Raw genomic sequence first — 17269 nt, forward strand, 5'->3', positions numbered from 1 at the left:
GCAAGAGGTGGCCAATCGATGTTCTCTCTCATCGATATTTCTATCTCTCTCTCCCTTTCCTTTTCTCTCTCTCTAAGATCAATAAAGAAAAATATTTTTTAAAAAAAGAATGATTAGTTTGAAAGCTGGAAAAGGAGTAGCATAGACTTCCAATGAAATCTATTCATTCTTTCATTAGAATGAGAGGCTTTCTAACTTTAGGCAATTTTCTCTGCCAATATTTCAGATACACTATATCAATTTTAAGTGTTTGTGACTGGGTTAATTTCTTGTTCATGCATGGAAAAATAGGAGCCAAAGCTAAAATATCCCTAGGGACATGGCCATTCTAGGCCTATCTTTTTTTTAAATACAGTGTGTCCCCTATTTAAAATCCACTTCCACTTGGCTCCTGCCCCAACCCAGGCCTTCACCTTACTATTGTCTGTGTCCATGGGAGGGGGGCAAAGGGAGGGAAAATGGGGGACAACTGTAATATTCTCAACAATTAAAATTTAAAAAAAAATCAACTTCTACTCAAGTTTTGTAGCTTGTTAAAAAACACAAACATCGAGATGAGATTTTCCCCAGGGAAATCTATCTAAAGATTTTTTTAATTCCTGAGGAATAAGAAGATAATCTTATTTTAAATAAGCCATGTTAATAGTAAGTTTTCATTTTTAATAAAGGAAAGAAAAAAACTTGAATTATTCCAGTTTGCAACATCTGACATACAAAAATTACATGTGATCCAAAAAGGTTTACATACATCATTAATGAGCTAAAATACTACCTACAGTTCGTGCTTACCTTTGGAAAATTTAGAATAATTTTTAATGGCATGCCTCACATTGTTGAGTTTTCATTTAGAAGCACATGACAGGCACAGATCAATTACTTAATACAAAAGCTATCAAGTAATTTTTGTAACTCAAAAGCCTATGGAAAGAAATTAAGATTCCCATTCCAGACATATGGAATGGCAACGTAAGAACTCTTACCATAAGTTGGGGTGCTTTCTCGTCTTCCTTGACTACTTGATCTTCCTTTTTCATATTCATAGCAATACAAGACAGTATCTTCCTCTACAATATTAAACCTCTTTCGATATTCCTGATCCAGAAACGAATTTGGTGATTCAGATCCCTTATGCACAGGCTTGCCCACCATATGTCCTCTGAGGTCTTCACAAGGAAGGTTTCCTTTTTCATCCCTAAAGAAAGGGTGAAGGAGAAGGATATAGAAAAGTGTTAGGCTGGTAAAATGGCTATCTAAAATAGTAATAATATCCTTCCCATACAATATATCTTCTCATGTTTCCAAACTTTGAGGTTTACAGGGCGATTTTTAACTATTTCTATTTTGTAAAAACAAAACAAAACAAAACAAAACAAAATGCTAAGGCTCAGAGAGGCTAAATGAATTGCCTAAAGGTCACACAGCTAATAAATGACACTGCTAGACATGGGTAATGGGTCTTTTAACTTCTGCCTCTAGTGCATTTCCACTGCTCTATGTCATATAAAGGAAATCACCTTAGCACACAAATTGCTTTTGACAGTAGGAAATATTAACAATCTAACCTTCTTTTGCCAGTTTACCTCATTGTTTCATGGTAATATCTGCACTGTTTAAAAACAAAAATGTATTTAAGAACTACTACCTCTGTAAGGACACTGGCCTTAAGAACCAAATTAGTACTACATGAACAGATATTTTAAGAATGTCAAACAGCTTGTTGTTAGTTTAAAATAAACTTAATGAAAAGAATTACTCTTAGTATTTAAATTCTATTTATCTCATTTAATAGTAAATATATATGGTCACAAAATTTATTCCAAATGGATATATCAAAATTTCAGTACATATCAGCAACATTTCTTTAGAAGACAGTGCAGAAACCTGATAAAGTATGGAGTTTAAGAATGGGATTTAAGATAATGGCAAGTTATTAACCAATGTCACACCAAGAAATTTAATCAAAAACTAGGTATGGAGCAATGTTCGTGGTATGCCCCCCCCCCTTTTCTGTAAGAAAGTGAAGGGGAATATTAATGTGAATATCCAGATTTGCTTATATTTTCAAGAAAGAGTAATGGAAGGATAAACCAATACTAATAAAAACTGATTTCTATGGTGGAGGAAATGGCAAATGTGGATGGGGCAGGGATGAAAACATGTGCTTTAATATATCTTTTTATACAGTTTTGAATTTGAAACCATGTAAATACTTTACATAATTACAACTCACACATAGTATTACACCACCCAGGTGACTAGGCCTATAATGAGTAGTATTTTGGTAGAAATATTTCATTTAGGATTGGTTATATTGAACCTTGTTTATTTTCTTTGTTTCACTGATTAGCTATGAAATTTTTGTTAGAAAAGCTTGTCTTTTATAATAGGACTATAAATGTAAATGCAATGTTTCTTCCCTTGTGGATGATTAATTTCACTTCTTCCTAATTCTTCAATGTTTCCGGTTTTACACTAGAGTGCCATGAATGCTTTCAAAGCAGATAAAATTACATTCTATGTCAAATGTCAACACTTGAAATCTTAAATCAACAGAGTAAATTGAATTATAATAGTAGAGATAAAAAGAACAAATTTTGAACTGACATCTTGCATCTTATAAGATGGTGATGAGCTTATAAATCAAATGTTAATTCCAAACTATGAGTTTCAGTTCAGCAAAATACTATATTTCTATACTCTAGTATTTTATACTTCTCTACCTGTATGCAAATATCTAGATTAGATTTGTCCAAATGAAGGAAACTATATTCCTACTATTTGAAATATGTAGAAAATACTAAATAATATTCTCAAGATGGACAGAAACAGCAAGATTTCTTATGTATTTAACTCATTATAAGGTGAACTTACCATTTACATGGCTATTCACTCTTTTATTTTTTAAAATAAAGTATTGCTTATTCCCAAATTGTAACTTTATAGCTTAGTTCTCAGGCAAAATAAAGAAATATAAAATCAAGGCAGAATTTTATTTTCAGCTAGCTAAAAACTTTTCCTGCACAAATTGCCTGTTTGTTTGTTTGTTTTTTCTTTTCTGTTAGTCCTCTATCAAAAAGAATCGACACTGCAATTATCTTGGACATAGCCCTAACAAACTCATGGCACTGGAAGAAGCTTGTACGTATCTATAAATGAGAAAACTTTTCTACCATGCAGAAAATTGGAAGGTCTGGTGCTATTTACAGTATAGTGATATGAAAGAGGGGCCTTATACTAACAAGAAAGATTTATTAAACATGTGTATATGTAATTCACTCAAATAAAGTTGATTTTTAAAAAACACAAACCAAAAACAAACTTTGTGAAAACATGAATTGATATATGTATTGTGTATATAAGTATGTGTGCCAGTATGTATATTCACATCATAAGCCCCTGAATAACTCAAGTATTAACTCTTTTTGCTGTAAAGATAAAAAATATTTTTCTTTTTTACATTTAATTTGTTTATTTGTAGAATTAAAATATGCTAATTACATATAATCTGAAAAATGCTGAAGTGAATAAGGAATCTCAATATTCAGAAAATAATACAAGTAATATTTGGAGGATTTCCTTCCTTTTCCTTAATGTTATATAGGTATACATGTATGTAATAAATCTATATTTTTTTCTCTAAAAGGGATTTAATAAAACAACTGAAAAGTCAGAGTATTGCTTTTGTGGATTTGATATTTAGTGACTCAGTGTAAAATTCATAAGAAAAATTAATGCTTAAACTTCACAGTTGTACAAAGACCTATGAATTCTTGATTTTCGTCTTAGAAAAATGCACTATAGACTATTATAATGAAACTTTATATAATCATAAGTCATATAACAGAAACTGACAAAATTTCATATTACATACATGAGTGTTTTCTCTTCTAGAGATAAAGGCACTTTTGCAATCACACTTTTTTCTGGAATAAATGTATTCAAAGAATTAATTGCATGAAAAATTCTACCTAATTTGACAACTAGGCCTACTATTTTTAAGGGTTTTTGTTTTAATATGAGAACATTTTTATTATTTATAATTCAAATTAACACCAAAATGCCTATCCTACACAAAACAAAATTTTAATATAGAAAAAGAAGTGCTCTGATTAAATTAGGTGAACCCCATTAATAATAAAAATGAGAAAATGGAAAAAAGTGCCAAGTCTCTATCTATAAAAAGAATGATAATTTCAAAGTCTTTTGTAACTTGAAGTCAAAACAGAACATGCAGATAATTTATACAAGGTGGTGGTATAAAGGAACTTTGATGCATGGATTGTTCTGACTACGTTATATAAAACAATTATGTGACTGGGCAACAAATAATTTGACTCAAAATATATTTAGAGCCTGGCTGGTGTGGTTCAGTGGTTGAGCGTCGACCCATGCACCAAGAGGTTGCTGGTTCGATTCCTGGTCAGGGTACATGCCCAGGTTGTGGGATGATCCCCAGTTGGGGGGGCGTGCAGGAGTCGGCCAATCGATGGTCTCTCTCCCTCTCTGTTTCACCCTCTCTCTATTATCAATAAAGAAAAAAATAAAAAAATATATATATTTAGAATATTCTGTTAAATTACACACTAGACTACAAATCAATTAAAATGAGATAATATACCCTAATGAATTTTCCTGAAAAGTATGGAGCTTTCAAACAATAATGACAAAACAAATACCACTATGTTGATACTTCAACCTCTTACATTCTCTAGTATTTTTCAAAAGCAAGTTTTTTTTATTGATTTCTCTATATTTTTAAATCATATCTACACCACACTCAGAAGAGAGAACTGGATCATGTTACTCTTGTATCTTCTGAAGTGTATTTTAAATACTTTCTGTCTAGGAAACACATTCTTTTAAACAAGTTCCTCCATAGCCAAGAGAAAAGGAAAAAACACTTAAAAACTGTAGAGATTTGGTAAAAAGAAAAAATCTTCTCACTTTTATTTGTACATGTAGCTCTCTGAATAAGGCCTCTGAATCATTTGCAGTAAAATAAAAATCTTTCCAAATAAACTGAAAACAAATCAAAAAGACTCACTTCCTATTTGAAACATACATTTTTATTGCTTGTCATACAAGAGTATTCAAAAAGCCTGACACTCTCTTAATGGGATTACAATGCAGTTTGTGTTCGACTCGGATATCAGATAGATTTGTTATATCTGATTATAAATTTAACATAAAATTGTGAATTATATATCAGAAATATTTGTGGAATGCCAGCTTAGTAAATTATATCTTCTCATAAACTACTTCCTTGCAGCTACATTTAATTCTCAAAAAAAAGTTTATTAAACTGACTATAGTTTTATTACTAAATGACAACACAGCAGTTGCAGACATGCCATGTTGTCATGTAGCATTTAGATCGTATAATATCAGTGCCATCATATGTAATAGAATGAAACATTAGGTGTAGTAAAGAATAATAAAAATTAATACAACAAAATATTTTCGTTCTTTTATGATTTTCCAGTATGTGTTCAGAATTTCCAACTGAGAAACTATTCAAGTTGTTCCTTGAGAATTTACTTCACAGTTTACATTCAGTTAGGTTAGTCTTTGGACAGAAGCTGCCTAGAACAACATAATGGTTAGTTTTATACCTGGGAATATAGGGTTCTGCAGGAGGAGGGGGAATGTAGAGATCCTGGAGGGCAGAACTGTCTCTTTTGGTAGGTGTACTGATGGTGCTGGAAGGCGTGGCAACGCTGCTTGTGGGACTTCTAGGTATAAGAGGCTGGTTAAAATGAAAAAGAAAATACATACACACACAAACAACACACAAAACAACAACAACAACAACAACAACGACACATAATTATCATTTTAAAATGATCTATTTCTGCAAAGTTTTTGAGCTTGTCTGAAATCAAGAAGCATGTTATTTACCACAGGGATATTCCTTTGAATTTCCAGACACAGATAATTTATCATTTTAGAGGTTTCCACTTAGTCCCCAACTCACCTTAGTCTGTGGTACAGTCACATAAAAGTTATAGTACCAGGCAGTATTTCATAATGAGAAGATTTACCTCACAGTCAGAAACTTATTTAAATTAAATTTGCTTTGTTAGAATCCTACCTTTGAAAAAAAGATAATAAAGTGTAACTTTCAAAAGAATTAGTTCATTCACATGCTGTTTAGTATACAAGAAAGATATTTCAGATCCTGCCCCCCACCCCCCGCCCCCGGCAAAGATACATCACACTCCTAAGTTAGCAGAATGTCACAGATTCTCAGAAAAAGTTACAAAAATGGACCATAAAAGGCCAATACGAGAGAATATTTTCTAGGAAAATCTTTTTGTGGTAAATGTAAACACAACTATCTTTTCAAAGTCATTTTATGGTACATCTTCAAAAGTATGGTGATTAGTATGACACAATCATTTCACCTTTCATAGGCACACAAATTTATCACTGTTTAAAATAATCTTTTTTTTTTTTTTTTGGTACATGCCCCTAGTGGGAACTGAACCTGGGACTCTCTGGTCTGCGGGTTGACGCTCAACTGCTGAGCAAACAACCTGACTAATTGGAGCGTCAGCCTGTGGACCAGAGAGTCCTGGGTTTGGTTCCCACTAGGGGCACGTACCACAAAAAAAAAAATCTTCAGTTGTAAAATCTTTACTTGTATATCTATAGATCTCATTTTAATGCCTGTATTTAAATGATTTTTTTAAAAAATTAAGATGGTATATATACTAAATCGAGCACTACATCAGGATTAAGAGCACTCCCATTTCTAAGCTTCACAGGGTTCGAAAATGATCTTGTGGTTCAAGAAATTATCTTAGCCCTGGCCAGTTTGGATCAGTGGTAGGAGTATCAGCCCTTGGACTCAAGAGTTACGGGTTTGATTCCTGGTCAAGGGAATATACCTCGGTTGCGGGTTTGATCCTTAGCCCTGGTAGGGGTCATGCAGGAGGCCACCAATCGATGTGTCTCTCTCACATTGATGTTTCTCTCTGTCTCTCCCCCTCCCTCCCACTCTATCTGAAAATATCAATAGAAAAATATCCTCGGATGAGGATTAAAAACAGAAAATAAATTATCTTAAAGTGAAACTAAAATTCACAAATTTTCATGTTTATCTTACAGGTCTTTCTGTTTAGCTAAATATACAATAACATTAAAAATAAGCATTTTAGTGCAATTGCAAATATAAAAATAATGATCACAAAATGATCTGTATCTTCACATGACAAGATGTCATTTTAGCCAGTATGAAAACAATTTGAGCATATCTATATAGACCCACATCTCTATTACTTTAACAGGTACTGCTGGACACAAAAATGGAATATTACAACTATTTTATATTGCAACAATACTTTTGTACAGATAAACAAAATATGTTTTTAAAAAGTCAAGCATAAATACAATGTACAATGTAGGTCCCTAGGATAGGCTACATAGTTTATGACTCAGTGCACAGTTTTTATCTTTCTTGATACACAGCTCACCTTAACAGCTTAACTGCCAAAATGACAGTTAAGCTTTAAAATATGTGAAGTAGAAATTAAAGAGAGAAGGGAAAAGTAATCGATCAATTATTTTGTAACTCTATAATAATCTATCTCATATGATATAAAAAGTCAGAAGCTTTATATGTTGAGGCATTTTGAGATATTAAGAAAATACATAGTAAAGACTGATGTTCAACTATGCTGATTTTGGAATAGTGTCCAGTGATACTGTGTTTGTCTTTTAGAAATAAAAATTTTGGCAATGGGAAATCCTGAGATTACATAGGTAATAAGGAGTCACCTGTATGAACAAACACTATGAAGCCTGAGGAAATAGTTATATTCTAGGGATGTACTACATGCCTCTACAACAGATCTTTGAATAATGGGTTCTTTAGATCAAGTACTTAGACATACTATATATGTATAACCATTGTGGTGTGACTCTGTTTATAACTATTTTCCTCTCTGTCGGGACATCTTGGTATTAAATACAGATGACATTAAACAATAAATCAGACAAAAATTTCATAATTATAAAAATGTAAAAAAACATTCATTACATAGTATATTACTTTCCAAAATTTGCCAACAGATGCACTGTGAGAGAAAAACTTATACTCAGGATGCTTTCTAAATGCTCTCATATCTCTTATTTTTAAATACCCTAATATTACAAGTGAACTAAAAAAGATTCTAAAAACATAAGCACTAGAAAAAATAATCTAACTTAAGATTTTATTCTCTTTTTCTTCTCTTTTAAGGTGACTATTTCTATTTTGAAGACTTCTCTCCTTTTATTTTATCATCCATCTATAGAACTAAAGATACATATTTTTGTTCGCATATATTGTTGACCTCACTAAACAAAGAGGGAGAAAGGAAGTAAAAAGAAATAAGAGTCAGTGGTTACAAGTATATTTAAATACCTCTGACGTGTAAGGTAAGGCTCAACAGAGTATTTTATTCTGCCTTGACTATTACCAGGATTGTCTACATAGAGTACGTATGCCTTTCCCCTTTCAGGAAATTCAAATATTAGCCATGTCAATTTCCATCAAATTACTATTTTTTCTAGATTTCTGTTTTCAGCAAGGGGGTGCTATTAATGTCGTTGGTTAATGTGATTAGCTAAATTAGCAAATATGTAGAAGAAAAAGACTCTTAAATATTTTAAAAGAGATAACAAGTTTGATCTGGCCAACTGGTGTAATAAATTTAACTGGTTGAAAAAACAACTTATTATTTCAGAGAAAAAAATTAGTCAATCCTGTTGTTTAATTAAACTGGTTAGTTATTTTATTAACTGGTGAATCATACAAAATATTTCGATTGGTTTATCATACATACATCAGCTGGCTAATCAGTTTGCCCTGTATCAAGTAAAATGAATGGTAAATATTAAATATATTCAGTATATCTTTATTTACTATTTGTACTATTTTGTCAAGCTAACCCAAGCTAAAAAATAAATATTCTTCTTGAGAGTCCCATTTAAAAAACGGACATTAAGCAATGGAAAAATAAGTATAGTAAAGTACCAGCTTCATGGTAAAATGGAAATAGCTACTTAATGCAAAAGGAGGTCTTTGTGATAGTCTGAAATAATCTCTTAAAAAATATTTCTAACTTTGGACAAGAATTGAAAGAGTACAAAGTTAAATTACTAAAATAATGAAAAAGGCATTTAAAAACACTAGAAAGATAGGCAAATTTAGACTAAATCAAGCACAGAATAAATGATGCTATTAGCTAAAATTACCAGTGAAAAATTTCTATCATTAACAAGTGGTATTAAAATTACATCTATCACCAATAACCATTTAAGTAAGTGCAAATCCACCTAGTGACAAATAAAGCTTCCCTCAAATCATAAAAGGTGTCTTCTCAGTATCCAATTCAAATTCTAATAGGCACTTTCCTTAGTTTCAGAAAAAAAACTAAATATGTAAATATAATAATGAAGAAGGATAGTTTCTCTAATCTTGGCAACATTTACTTTCAATCATTTGTTTATAACATAGTATAAGAAAAGCAATTACCATTGTATTGTAAAGAATTTTCAATTTACAAAAAAAAAAGTAGAAATAAAGGGTAATTTTTTTTTCTTGCCATTTTGATTCTTTCTTTTATATTAGTAAAATCTGTATGGGAAGATAATTAAAAACGATCATCACTCATGGATAAAATGCAAAGGTTTAAAAGACTATCTGTCACTGAAGTTAGCATGAAGCTTCAGTATAACTTGATCCACCATGATATACAATCAAGTATGATAAGGATCCAGTTTTGCATTCTATCCAAAGGTGTTTATTTCCTGGAAGGACCTTGTCATAATACTGAGTTTTCAGGTCTAAACGGACCTACTGACATAAAGCTTTCCGTCCAGATTTAGTGAGACTCTAATGTGGAAGATGCATTTACATATATGTTCTTACTCTTCTAAAACAAATCAATGATGTATTTCTGAGGGCATTTGCATACATCTTTTAAAATATTAAAATCCTAAATAAAATGATTATATACAGCTCTTCAAATGTACATTTATAACAGGTCAATTAATGGTAACTTACTACTGTCAAAAGGACTCAGAAACCTACTAGGTAAACTGTATACATATATTTTTTCACATTGTCAGTTTGAATTGTGTCCCATAATATGATATGGCACAAATCTTCCTCTGAATCATGAATGATGCTTTAGTAATAATATCCTATGCATCCAGATTAAACATTATTGGAAAATTGTGATTATTGTAAAATAATCGGCTTTTGTAAGGGATTACTGAAATCTCACTTTAAATCCTCTGATGGCTCAGGTCCTTTCCTTGTGTCTCCAATTCTAGCATCTCAAAGGTAATTGAGCATATCTGGAAGATATCAATGTACCTCCAAAACCTATAAGGTCGGAAGGACTATAGGAAAAGAATTTCTATACTAAAGAAACCACATTTGATGTTGAGTTTTTACTTGAAACAGTTTACATTTTAACAACTCTTGGCAAGCATATCTTAATTTAGTTGTTCCTCTGGTGAGTGACCCAGCTTTCATAGAGCTGTGAAAAGTCTTGATGAAACCAATGACATAAAGACAGCACCAATGTTAAAGATCAAGACAGTGTGTTACATGTTAGGTAGTTATCTCAAAAATTCACTAATGCAAAGATCACAAAGAACTTGCTTTGTATTTCAGAGGGAAAATACCCATTGAAATATGAATGATGACATCATGTATAACACCTGGCCATTTATTTTATTCAATTTTAGGAATAAGCACAGACTCAAATGCACCACAATACCCCATTATTCTAGCACAGAACATTCGAACAAGTCCTTACTCAGTTCAAACACATTTTTATTGTAACTCCCAACACAAGTACCAGGATAATATTTTATTTTAGCAACTCTCTTCTTAATTATCTAAACAAATGCTTCCGAGAAAATGTATTCTGGATTTTGGGAGGCAAGATGTTGCATACAATCTTGTAAGTTTCTCAACCATATAAAAGTGTTAGATTTAATTTGGAAAATTATTGGGCATGCTTTTTTCTGGGTAAGTTTTTAAATAGTAACTCATTTGAAAAGAACCTAAGAGAAACACACATATTCAAAATTGTCCCACTCTCAGTTTTTTTCAGAGCTTTTCTATAATACAAATTTATGAATACAAAAAGAGTCTTCTTTTATAAGTAGGTAATCGTCCCTTTCCTATCAGACTACCATGAAAACATTTTTTTCCTAACCACTGATTTGATCAGAAAACCGTATCTGTATATGTTAAAATATACAGACATAAGTCCATAAAATATGCATATAGTTACATAATATACAACTTCGGAGTCACATGACAAAAATGGCTTTTTCCACATTTTGCACATTGTACTGAGACTACCACTAGTGTGTTTGTTCTTGTGCACTCCAGTCTCATTGGCATAGTTAATACTGCAACATTAAAACTGGACTTCCAATTATTTAAAATTACAGCTTCATTTTCAGGGTAGTAACTGAAGAAATAATGGGAAACTAAAGAATAAAGAAATTAAAACATAACTTTTGTCGTCAGTGTTAACATTTTGAAAGCATTTGGCTAATAACACAAATGTGACTGAAATTAATTTGCTTAAACATTAGTAAACAAAAAATTGATGTGCCAGTGACTTACAGCTATTTACCAATTTGAGCATGTAAAACATATACTTGTTTTTGCCTCCTAGTCAGCACAATTACATTTTTAGTTTAAATTTATGTTCTTTTCTAGTGTCCTAACTAATATTAGTTATCTACCTCTTCAAAACATGCTTTTAAAATAAAAATCTCAGAAACATAAACTTTGTTAATTAAAGGTTTTTTTCAGTCACCCCGAATATAATTTTGATATTAAAATAACTTTTATTATCGTTTGTTTTTCTATTTTTACAGAATGACTTCAACCATTCATATCTGTATTTGAAATACAACAAAATCAATTAGTGTTCTTCAGTTGTTATATCAGGTGACAGACAAAATCAACTGCTATGACTATTTGCTTTTCATTTCATTTTCTGATCAAAGTTAAAAAACTTGTAAAAATGCTAAGCAGTACAATTTTAAATGAAAAGCACAAAACCACACAAGAAACTATCACAAGTTAAAAGATTTATAGACTAGAATACAGTTTAGGAGCATAAGTCTAATGGTACAGTTTTCTGTCATTTTATATAAAATTGTGTTTAATGAAACCTGTTGAATTCCAGCATTGATTTTAGTGGTCATTTTTGAAATGTATTCTCACCAAAAATGCTAGGTTCTTAATGTTTTTTAAAAAATTGATGCCCAGTGATGAATTCAATCAAAATTATTGTCAGTGTCTAGCCATACATCTCTTTTAAGAAGAAAATGACATGGATATTTATGACCTACATACACAAATTAAAAACTACAAACATAAAAAATTATACCTTGATGTTTATCCACAGTTGCCTGAAATTTTTTCTTTGAATTGGAAGAACTTGACCATAAGCAATCACCCTGCTTACCAAAATCCAGGACATTAGTTGAGGGTGCTATTAAGGACACGTTTTTAAAACCGTCTCTCTGAAAACAGGGATTCCCTAGTTTGCTTTCTTAGAATAAAATATTCTGTCTTAGGTAAAATAGCTCTACTATTTGTAAATGAATGCAGATGACAACACAATTCAATTCCAGAATAAATCTGCTTGTAGTATTTGACTAAGGTATCTTTCGGTTCTATTGTAAAATGTTTGAGAAACCAAGAATTTAACAAAAGAGCTGCCAAATTTCATGAAATGTACTAATGAAATTGCTCTGTGAGTATGAAGCTGAATTGTATGCTTTTGTTTATTTGGCTATAATTCCATGAATGATTTTCCAAAGAAATTCCAAATCAAAATTCATCACTGCAGTTGAATAATAATATAATTTACTATCCTTTTAAAATACTTCTAGAAATAAAGATTGGTTATTAAAACATGTGATATTCTGTAACAATCTTCTACCTCAGGGTACATAAAATTATGTTTTATTTGTGTAAGTACAAATCATTTACTTGTCAGTTTAAAAAATAATCATCCCTTAAGTGAGAATACAGTTCTTTATTTTAAGATGCATGTATTAGTGTCTACATGCATGCTACACAAAGTGCCATATTTCATCTGAAAATGCTAGTAGGTAAATTAAACCTAGTACACGAAAAAGATGAAATGAACATATTGAGTTAAATAAATGCCACATATTATTTCTTTTTGTAACCTCTACTTTAAATAATTCTTACTAGACTACTGGTATACCCTATGAAGAAATAAATGGCCTAATGTCTGTCTTCAGGTTGGAACACTGAATATTTATATTTAGATGAGTCAATGGGCATTTTAGCTCCAACATATTTATACACATATCAGAAGCAAGAATAAATAAGAATGATATTTGTGTCTGCACAGAGGATTAAGCCCTTGTTCCTCATTTAAGGTCCTTTCTTAGCCAAAACACGTGGCCTTAGGCAAAGTTACAAAAGAATCCAAGACCACCTGTAAGACCTTCATCCTACTATTTCTTTGACCTTTCCCCTTCTGGAGGAAGTCTATCTTCAATCCCCAGATTCTGGTGCCCTCGTGTTTTTTCCATTTTCGGGTGTATTGAAATCTACTTTCTATAAAAATTCTGATTAGATAGTTTTCATTATGCTTCCAGTGTCTTTGTATTTTGGCACAGGCCAAAGCCTTAAGATCAAGAAAGAACTCTGTGAAGATATTATTTCACGTCTTCAAAATAGTTTCCAGGGAGATCTGGTGGTGCTGGTCCATGTTAGAGGACTTAAACATTGCCCTTACTCCTAAGATCTTGTTTTACCACCACTAGGAAGTATTTAGTTAAAATGTTACCCCAAAAATTCATAAAAAATTCAAAATGAATATTCTTCCTTTCGCTCTGTAAAAAGTCAACCTCTGAAGCAATTTTCAAAGAAGTTGAAAGCAGGTCTCTGCCACCCCCAACAGTATTGTTTATCTATAAGGGGTTGAGCTTAGACAATATATATGAGGTGAACTAAATTTAGTTGAAATAAATTTACAAAAATGTTAATACTTATAAGCATTTACATAAATGCTGACTTTCTTTTATCTGATTTCAGCATTCTGAAAAAGTAAACCTACAAATATACTCAAAGTAACTGAATAGGCAGTGAGGAGTAAATATAATTAGTGATCTGATGAGGTACATTTCGTAGCATTTGGGAATGGACCTGGAAACAATACCTTAAAAATCTATTATTATTATATTATAATTAAGGAATGATGTGAGATAATTTTAAAAATTAAAGTCTTTATTCTTCAGCTTTGAATACACATACCAAATGTATATGTGGCAGAAAATAAACACTGGTCTTTCAATAATTTTAGCATTTTACATAAAAGTGATTTTTAACTGCCAGTTTGAGCTTGTGTAAAAGAATCTAAAAGGGACCAAATTCTCAGTTTATTTTCTAGAGATATTCACTCAGAGTTCATGGATCAACAAGAAACTAATGTCGTTTTGGTGTTCAATGTAAAACAGAAGAGATTAGAGAGAAAAATTAACTACACATATATAGAGAAGAAAACCTAAAAGCTGAAAGTATGGGCCTCTTCTTCAGGGTTCCCATCTTTCAGACTTTGAGGAAGGCTCTTAAGGGAAGACATGTCAATAGAAAACTACAGATTGGAACAATAAAGCAACTTATAATGCAAGAAAATAAAATGATGTGATGGTAAAGTCTGATCTATTAATTTATGGCTTAATGAGTCAAACATTGAACTCTGAACTTTAATGACCATCAAAATATTTAATAATAAACATACTGCAAGTCAAATGTATATGGACATATTAATACAGTTTTACATATATTCATTTGAAAATTAGAATGCTTCACATTAAAAATGTAAAGAACTTAATGTTAGAACATTTTATGTTTTTATGTTATTTAAGTATAATCCAAAGTTGAGGCAATAAGTAGTAAACTTTTAAATAATTAGAAATTATTATAATCTATAAGGCCATTCATGTGTAATGGAAAATTTAGGATTTTAGGGGGAAAAAAATCTAAGAATGCTTTAAGGTACTAATATAGAACTTAAGAACAAGTTACATAGTGATAACAATAGTATTTTCATATATTGCTTTTCTTTTTAATCTGAATGGGAAGTGTTCTATTTCAATTGGCAATTTAAATTCTTAAAAATTATATTTCCAAGAAAGGTAATATCCTCCTATTTTTAAAATGCAGGTTTTATGAAGGACAAAAATTTCTTCTATGATGTGTTTAAAGATTATGTCCTGACTGAAATGGAAGAAAATGTATTGCTTCCTTGTCTTTCATCAAGCAGAATTATATATTTATAACTTCAGAGATAACTCAGCTTCTTAATGAATATAATTTATCAACATCCAGAATAACATTTAGAATGATGTTTCATGCTGTAGAAAAATGCAGAATTTCTAATGCAATAATTTCTCTATTTTTTCCACCCTAAAGGGGTGGAAAAGGGAAAAAAGATCAGTCAGGTGAAATGCAGTTGGTACATTTTAATTATTATCTAAAACTTCCTTTATGTACTGTTCATAAATAAAAATTATTATCTTATGACAGGATTTATAATAATTCTATAAATTATCATCTAGTTTCTTCAAGAAGTGAATGTGGATATAACTTTTAAATAGAAGATTATATCAAATATGAAACCTCTCATTTTTTATTTCTATCCATATTTTGGCTTGAAATAACTTGTGGTTTGTTTGGAATTATGCTTTTAAATGTTTATAAATTAAGGCCGAGTTCTTTATTATTTGACCTTTAGTGTAGAAACTTTCATATTTCATCACAATTAAGCCTATTAGGATAAGCTGTGAAGAGATCATTTCACAAACAAATTTTCAAAAGCATACAAGATTAATCCATATGCTGCTGAGATGAGGCACAATAAAGAAGCATTACTGAGATAATCTATGGCTAAAATGATGGTGTATGACTTATGATTAAGCTTCATTACCTGCAGAGCAAGGGGCTTCCATCTCATATTTTTCAGTAAAGCTGGTGCTGAGGTAAGCATGCTCTGAGGTCGCTTTTTCAAAGTTAAGATAACACCACTCGGGTCCTCTCGTAGTGCATTCACCAAATTTTTCAACTGCCACCCCACCTGGTAACCAGCAAAATCATTACAATAAAATTGAGGTACAGTATTCAAAGATTTAATGTTCTCCCCCTTTAATAAGATTAGTAAAAAATGAAAATAACATAATTGGTGTACCATCCTACCAATTTTCAGGAGATATATACTTAAGAAAGAAATTTTATCTTTGAGTTGATTAACCAAATCTAATATTGCATTAGAGTCCATATCATTATGAGATAAGCTAATGGACATTTACCACGTCAAAGCAGAGAGTAAAACAGTATCCTATTAATGGAGTAATTTAGAATTTAAAGAAATGATGTCAACATTAATGCTGCGCAAGGTCTAGATCCGAGCTCTGTTCACAAGTACAATTTTAAAATCTGCATGCCTGAAAACAAGGATTTGGAAATGTCCTGAGCTTACAAATTACACATGCTTTCTCATCACCATCTTTTAGAGATATGTGGTACAAGTGTCTATAAATTAGACTGACATTATACTACCAAAAGCTGGTACTGACACACCAAGGCAACATTCTGGTGCAAGGAAGATAGCATCAATAAAATAAACCTTTTACCATGCTATAAGATCAAATAAAAAATGACAAGGAAATACTACACCAATGCAGCAGCTATTGAAAATGTGTTCCAAACGACTCTACAAACTTAAAATACAATGTGCTATATTTAATGAAGCCACTCTATTTGAATATTATCTCAAAACATATTATATAATTAAACTGAAGTACTCAGAAAATGTCCTAAGACCTGGCTCGTTATCCATTAAATTATTTCACTCATCATCCTTTTAATATTTTGAACATAGAATAATTTTTGTTAGTTTGTTTTTAAGATGAACTAGTTATGTAATTATCAGATAACTGAAATCCCAGAACTATGCTTTAAAGAAACACATTAAAAATACCTATTATGTCAAGGATTAAAAATGCATTTAACATTTAAAAGAAAAATTAAAAAAAAACTTTTATCACAACTTTAATGTATTAGATTTTTCCAGGATGTGTTATATAAATACATTGGGTCAAAATTTATCATAGATTGTAAGGAGGATTTAGCAAATGGGGTAACAGTGATATAATTTCTTCCTAGGCACTCAAGTGAAAAGGAATAGGTGCCTTTGCCTGTTAA

General features: G+C 31.1%; 1 protein-coding gene across 6 annotated transcripts in view; it reads right to left on the minus strand.

Annotated features, from left to right (window-relative positions):
- CNKSR2 (connector enhancer of kinase suppressor of Ras 2) overlaps positions 1–17269 on the minus strand; it is a 297838-nt gene that overhangs the window by 115992 nt on the left and 164577 nt on the right. For 3 of the 6 annotated variants that reach the window (XM_036270511.1, XM_036270512.1, XM_036270515.1), the window contains exons 9-11: positions 15996–16142; positions 5613–5746; positions 981–1192 (exon numbers count right to left, since the gene is read on the minus strand). In XM_036270511.1, coding sequence (XP_036126404.1) covers positions 981–1192; positions 5613–5746; positions 15996–16142 — 493 coding nt within the window. The remainder of the gene's footprint in view (positions 1–980; positions 1193–5612; positions 5747–15995; positions 16143–17269) is intronic. The other 3 variants (XM_036270514.1, XM_036270513.1, XM_036270516.1) reach the window with 1 other exon arrangement.

This window comes from Molossus molossus, unplaced genomic scaffold (assembly GCF_014108415.1).
Source record: "Molossus molossus isolate mMolMol1 unplaced genomic scaffold, mMolMol1.p scaffold_m16_p_2, whole genome shotgun sequence".
Lineage (NCBI taxonomy): Eukaryota > Metazoa > Chordata > Mammalia > Chiroptera > Molossidae > Molossus > Molossus molossus.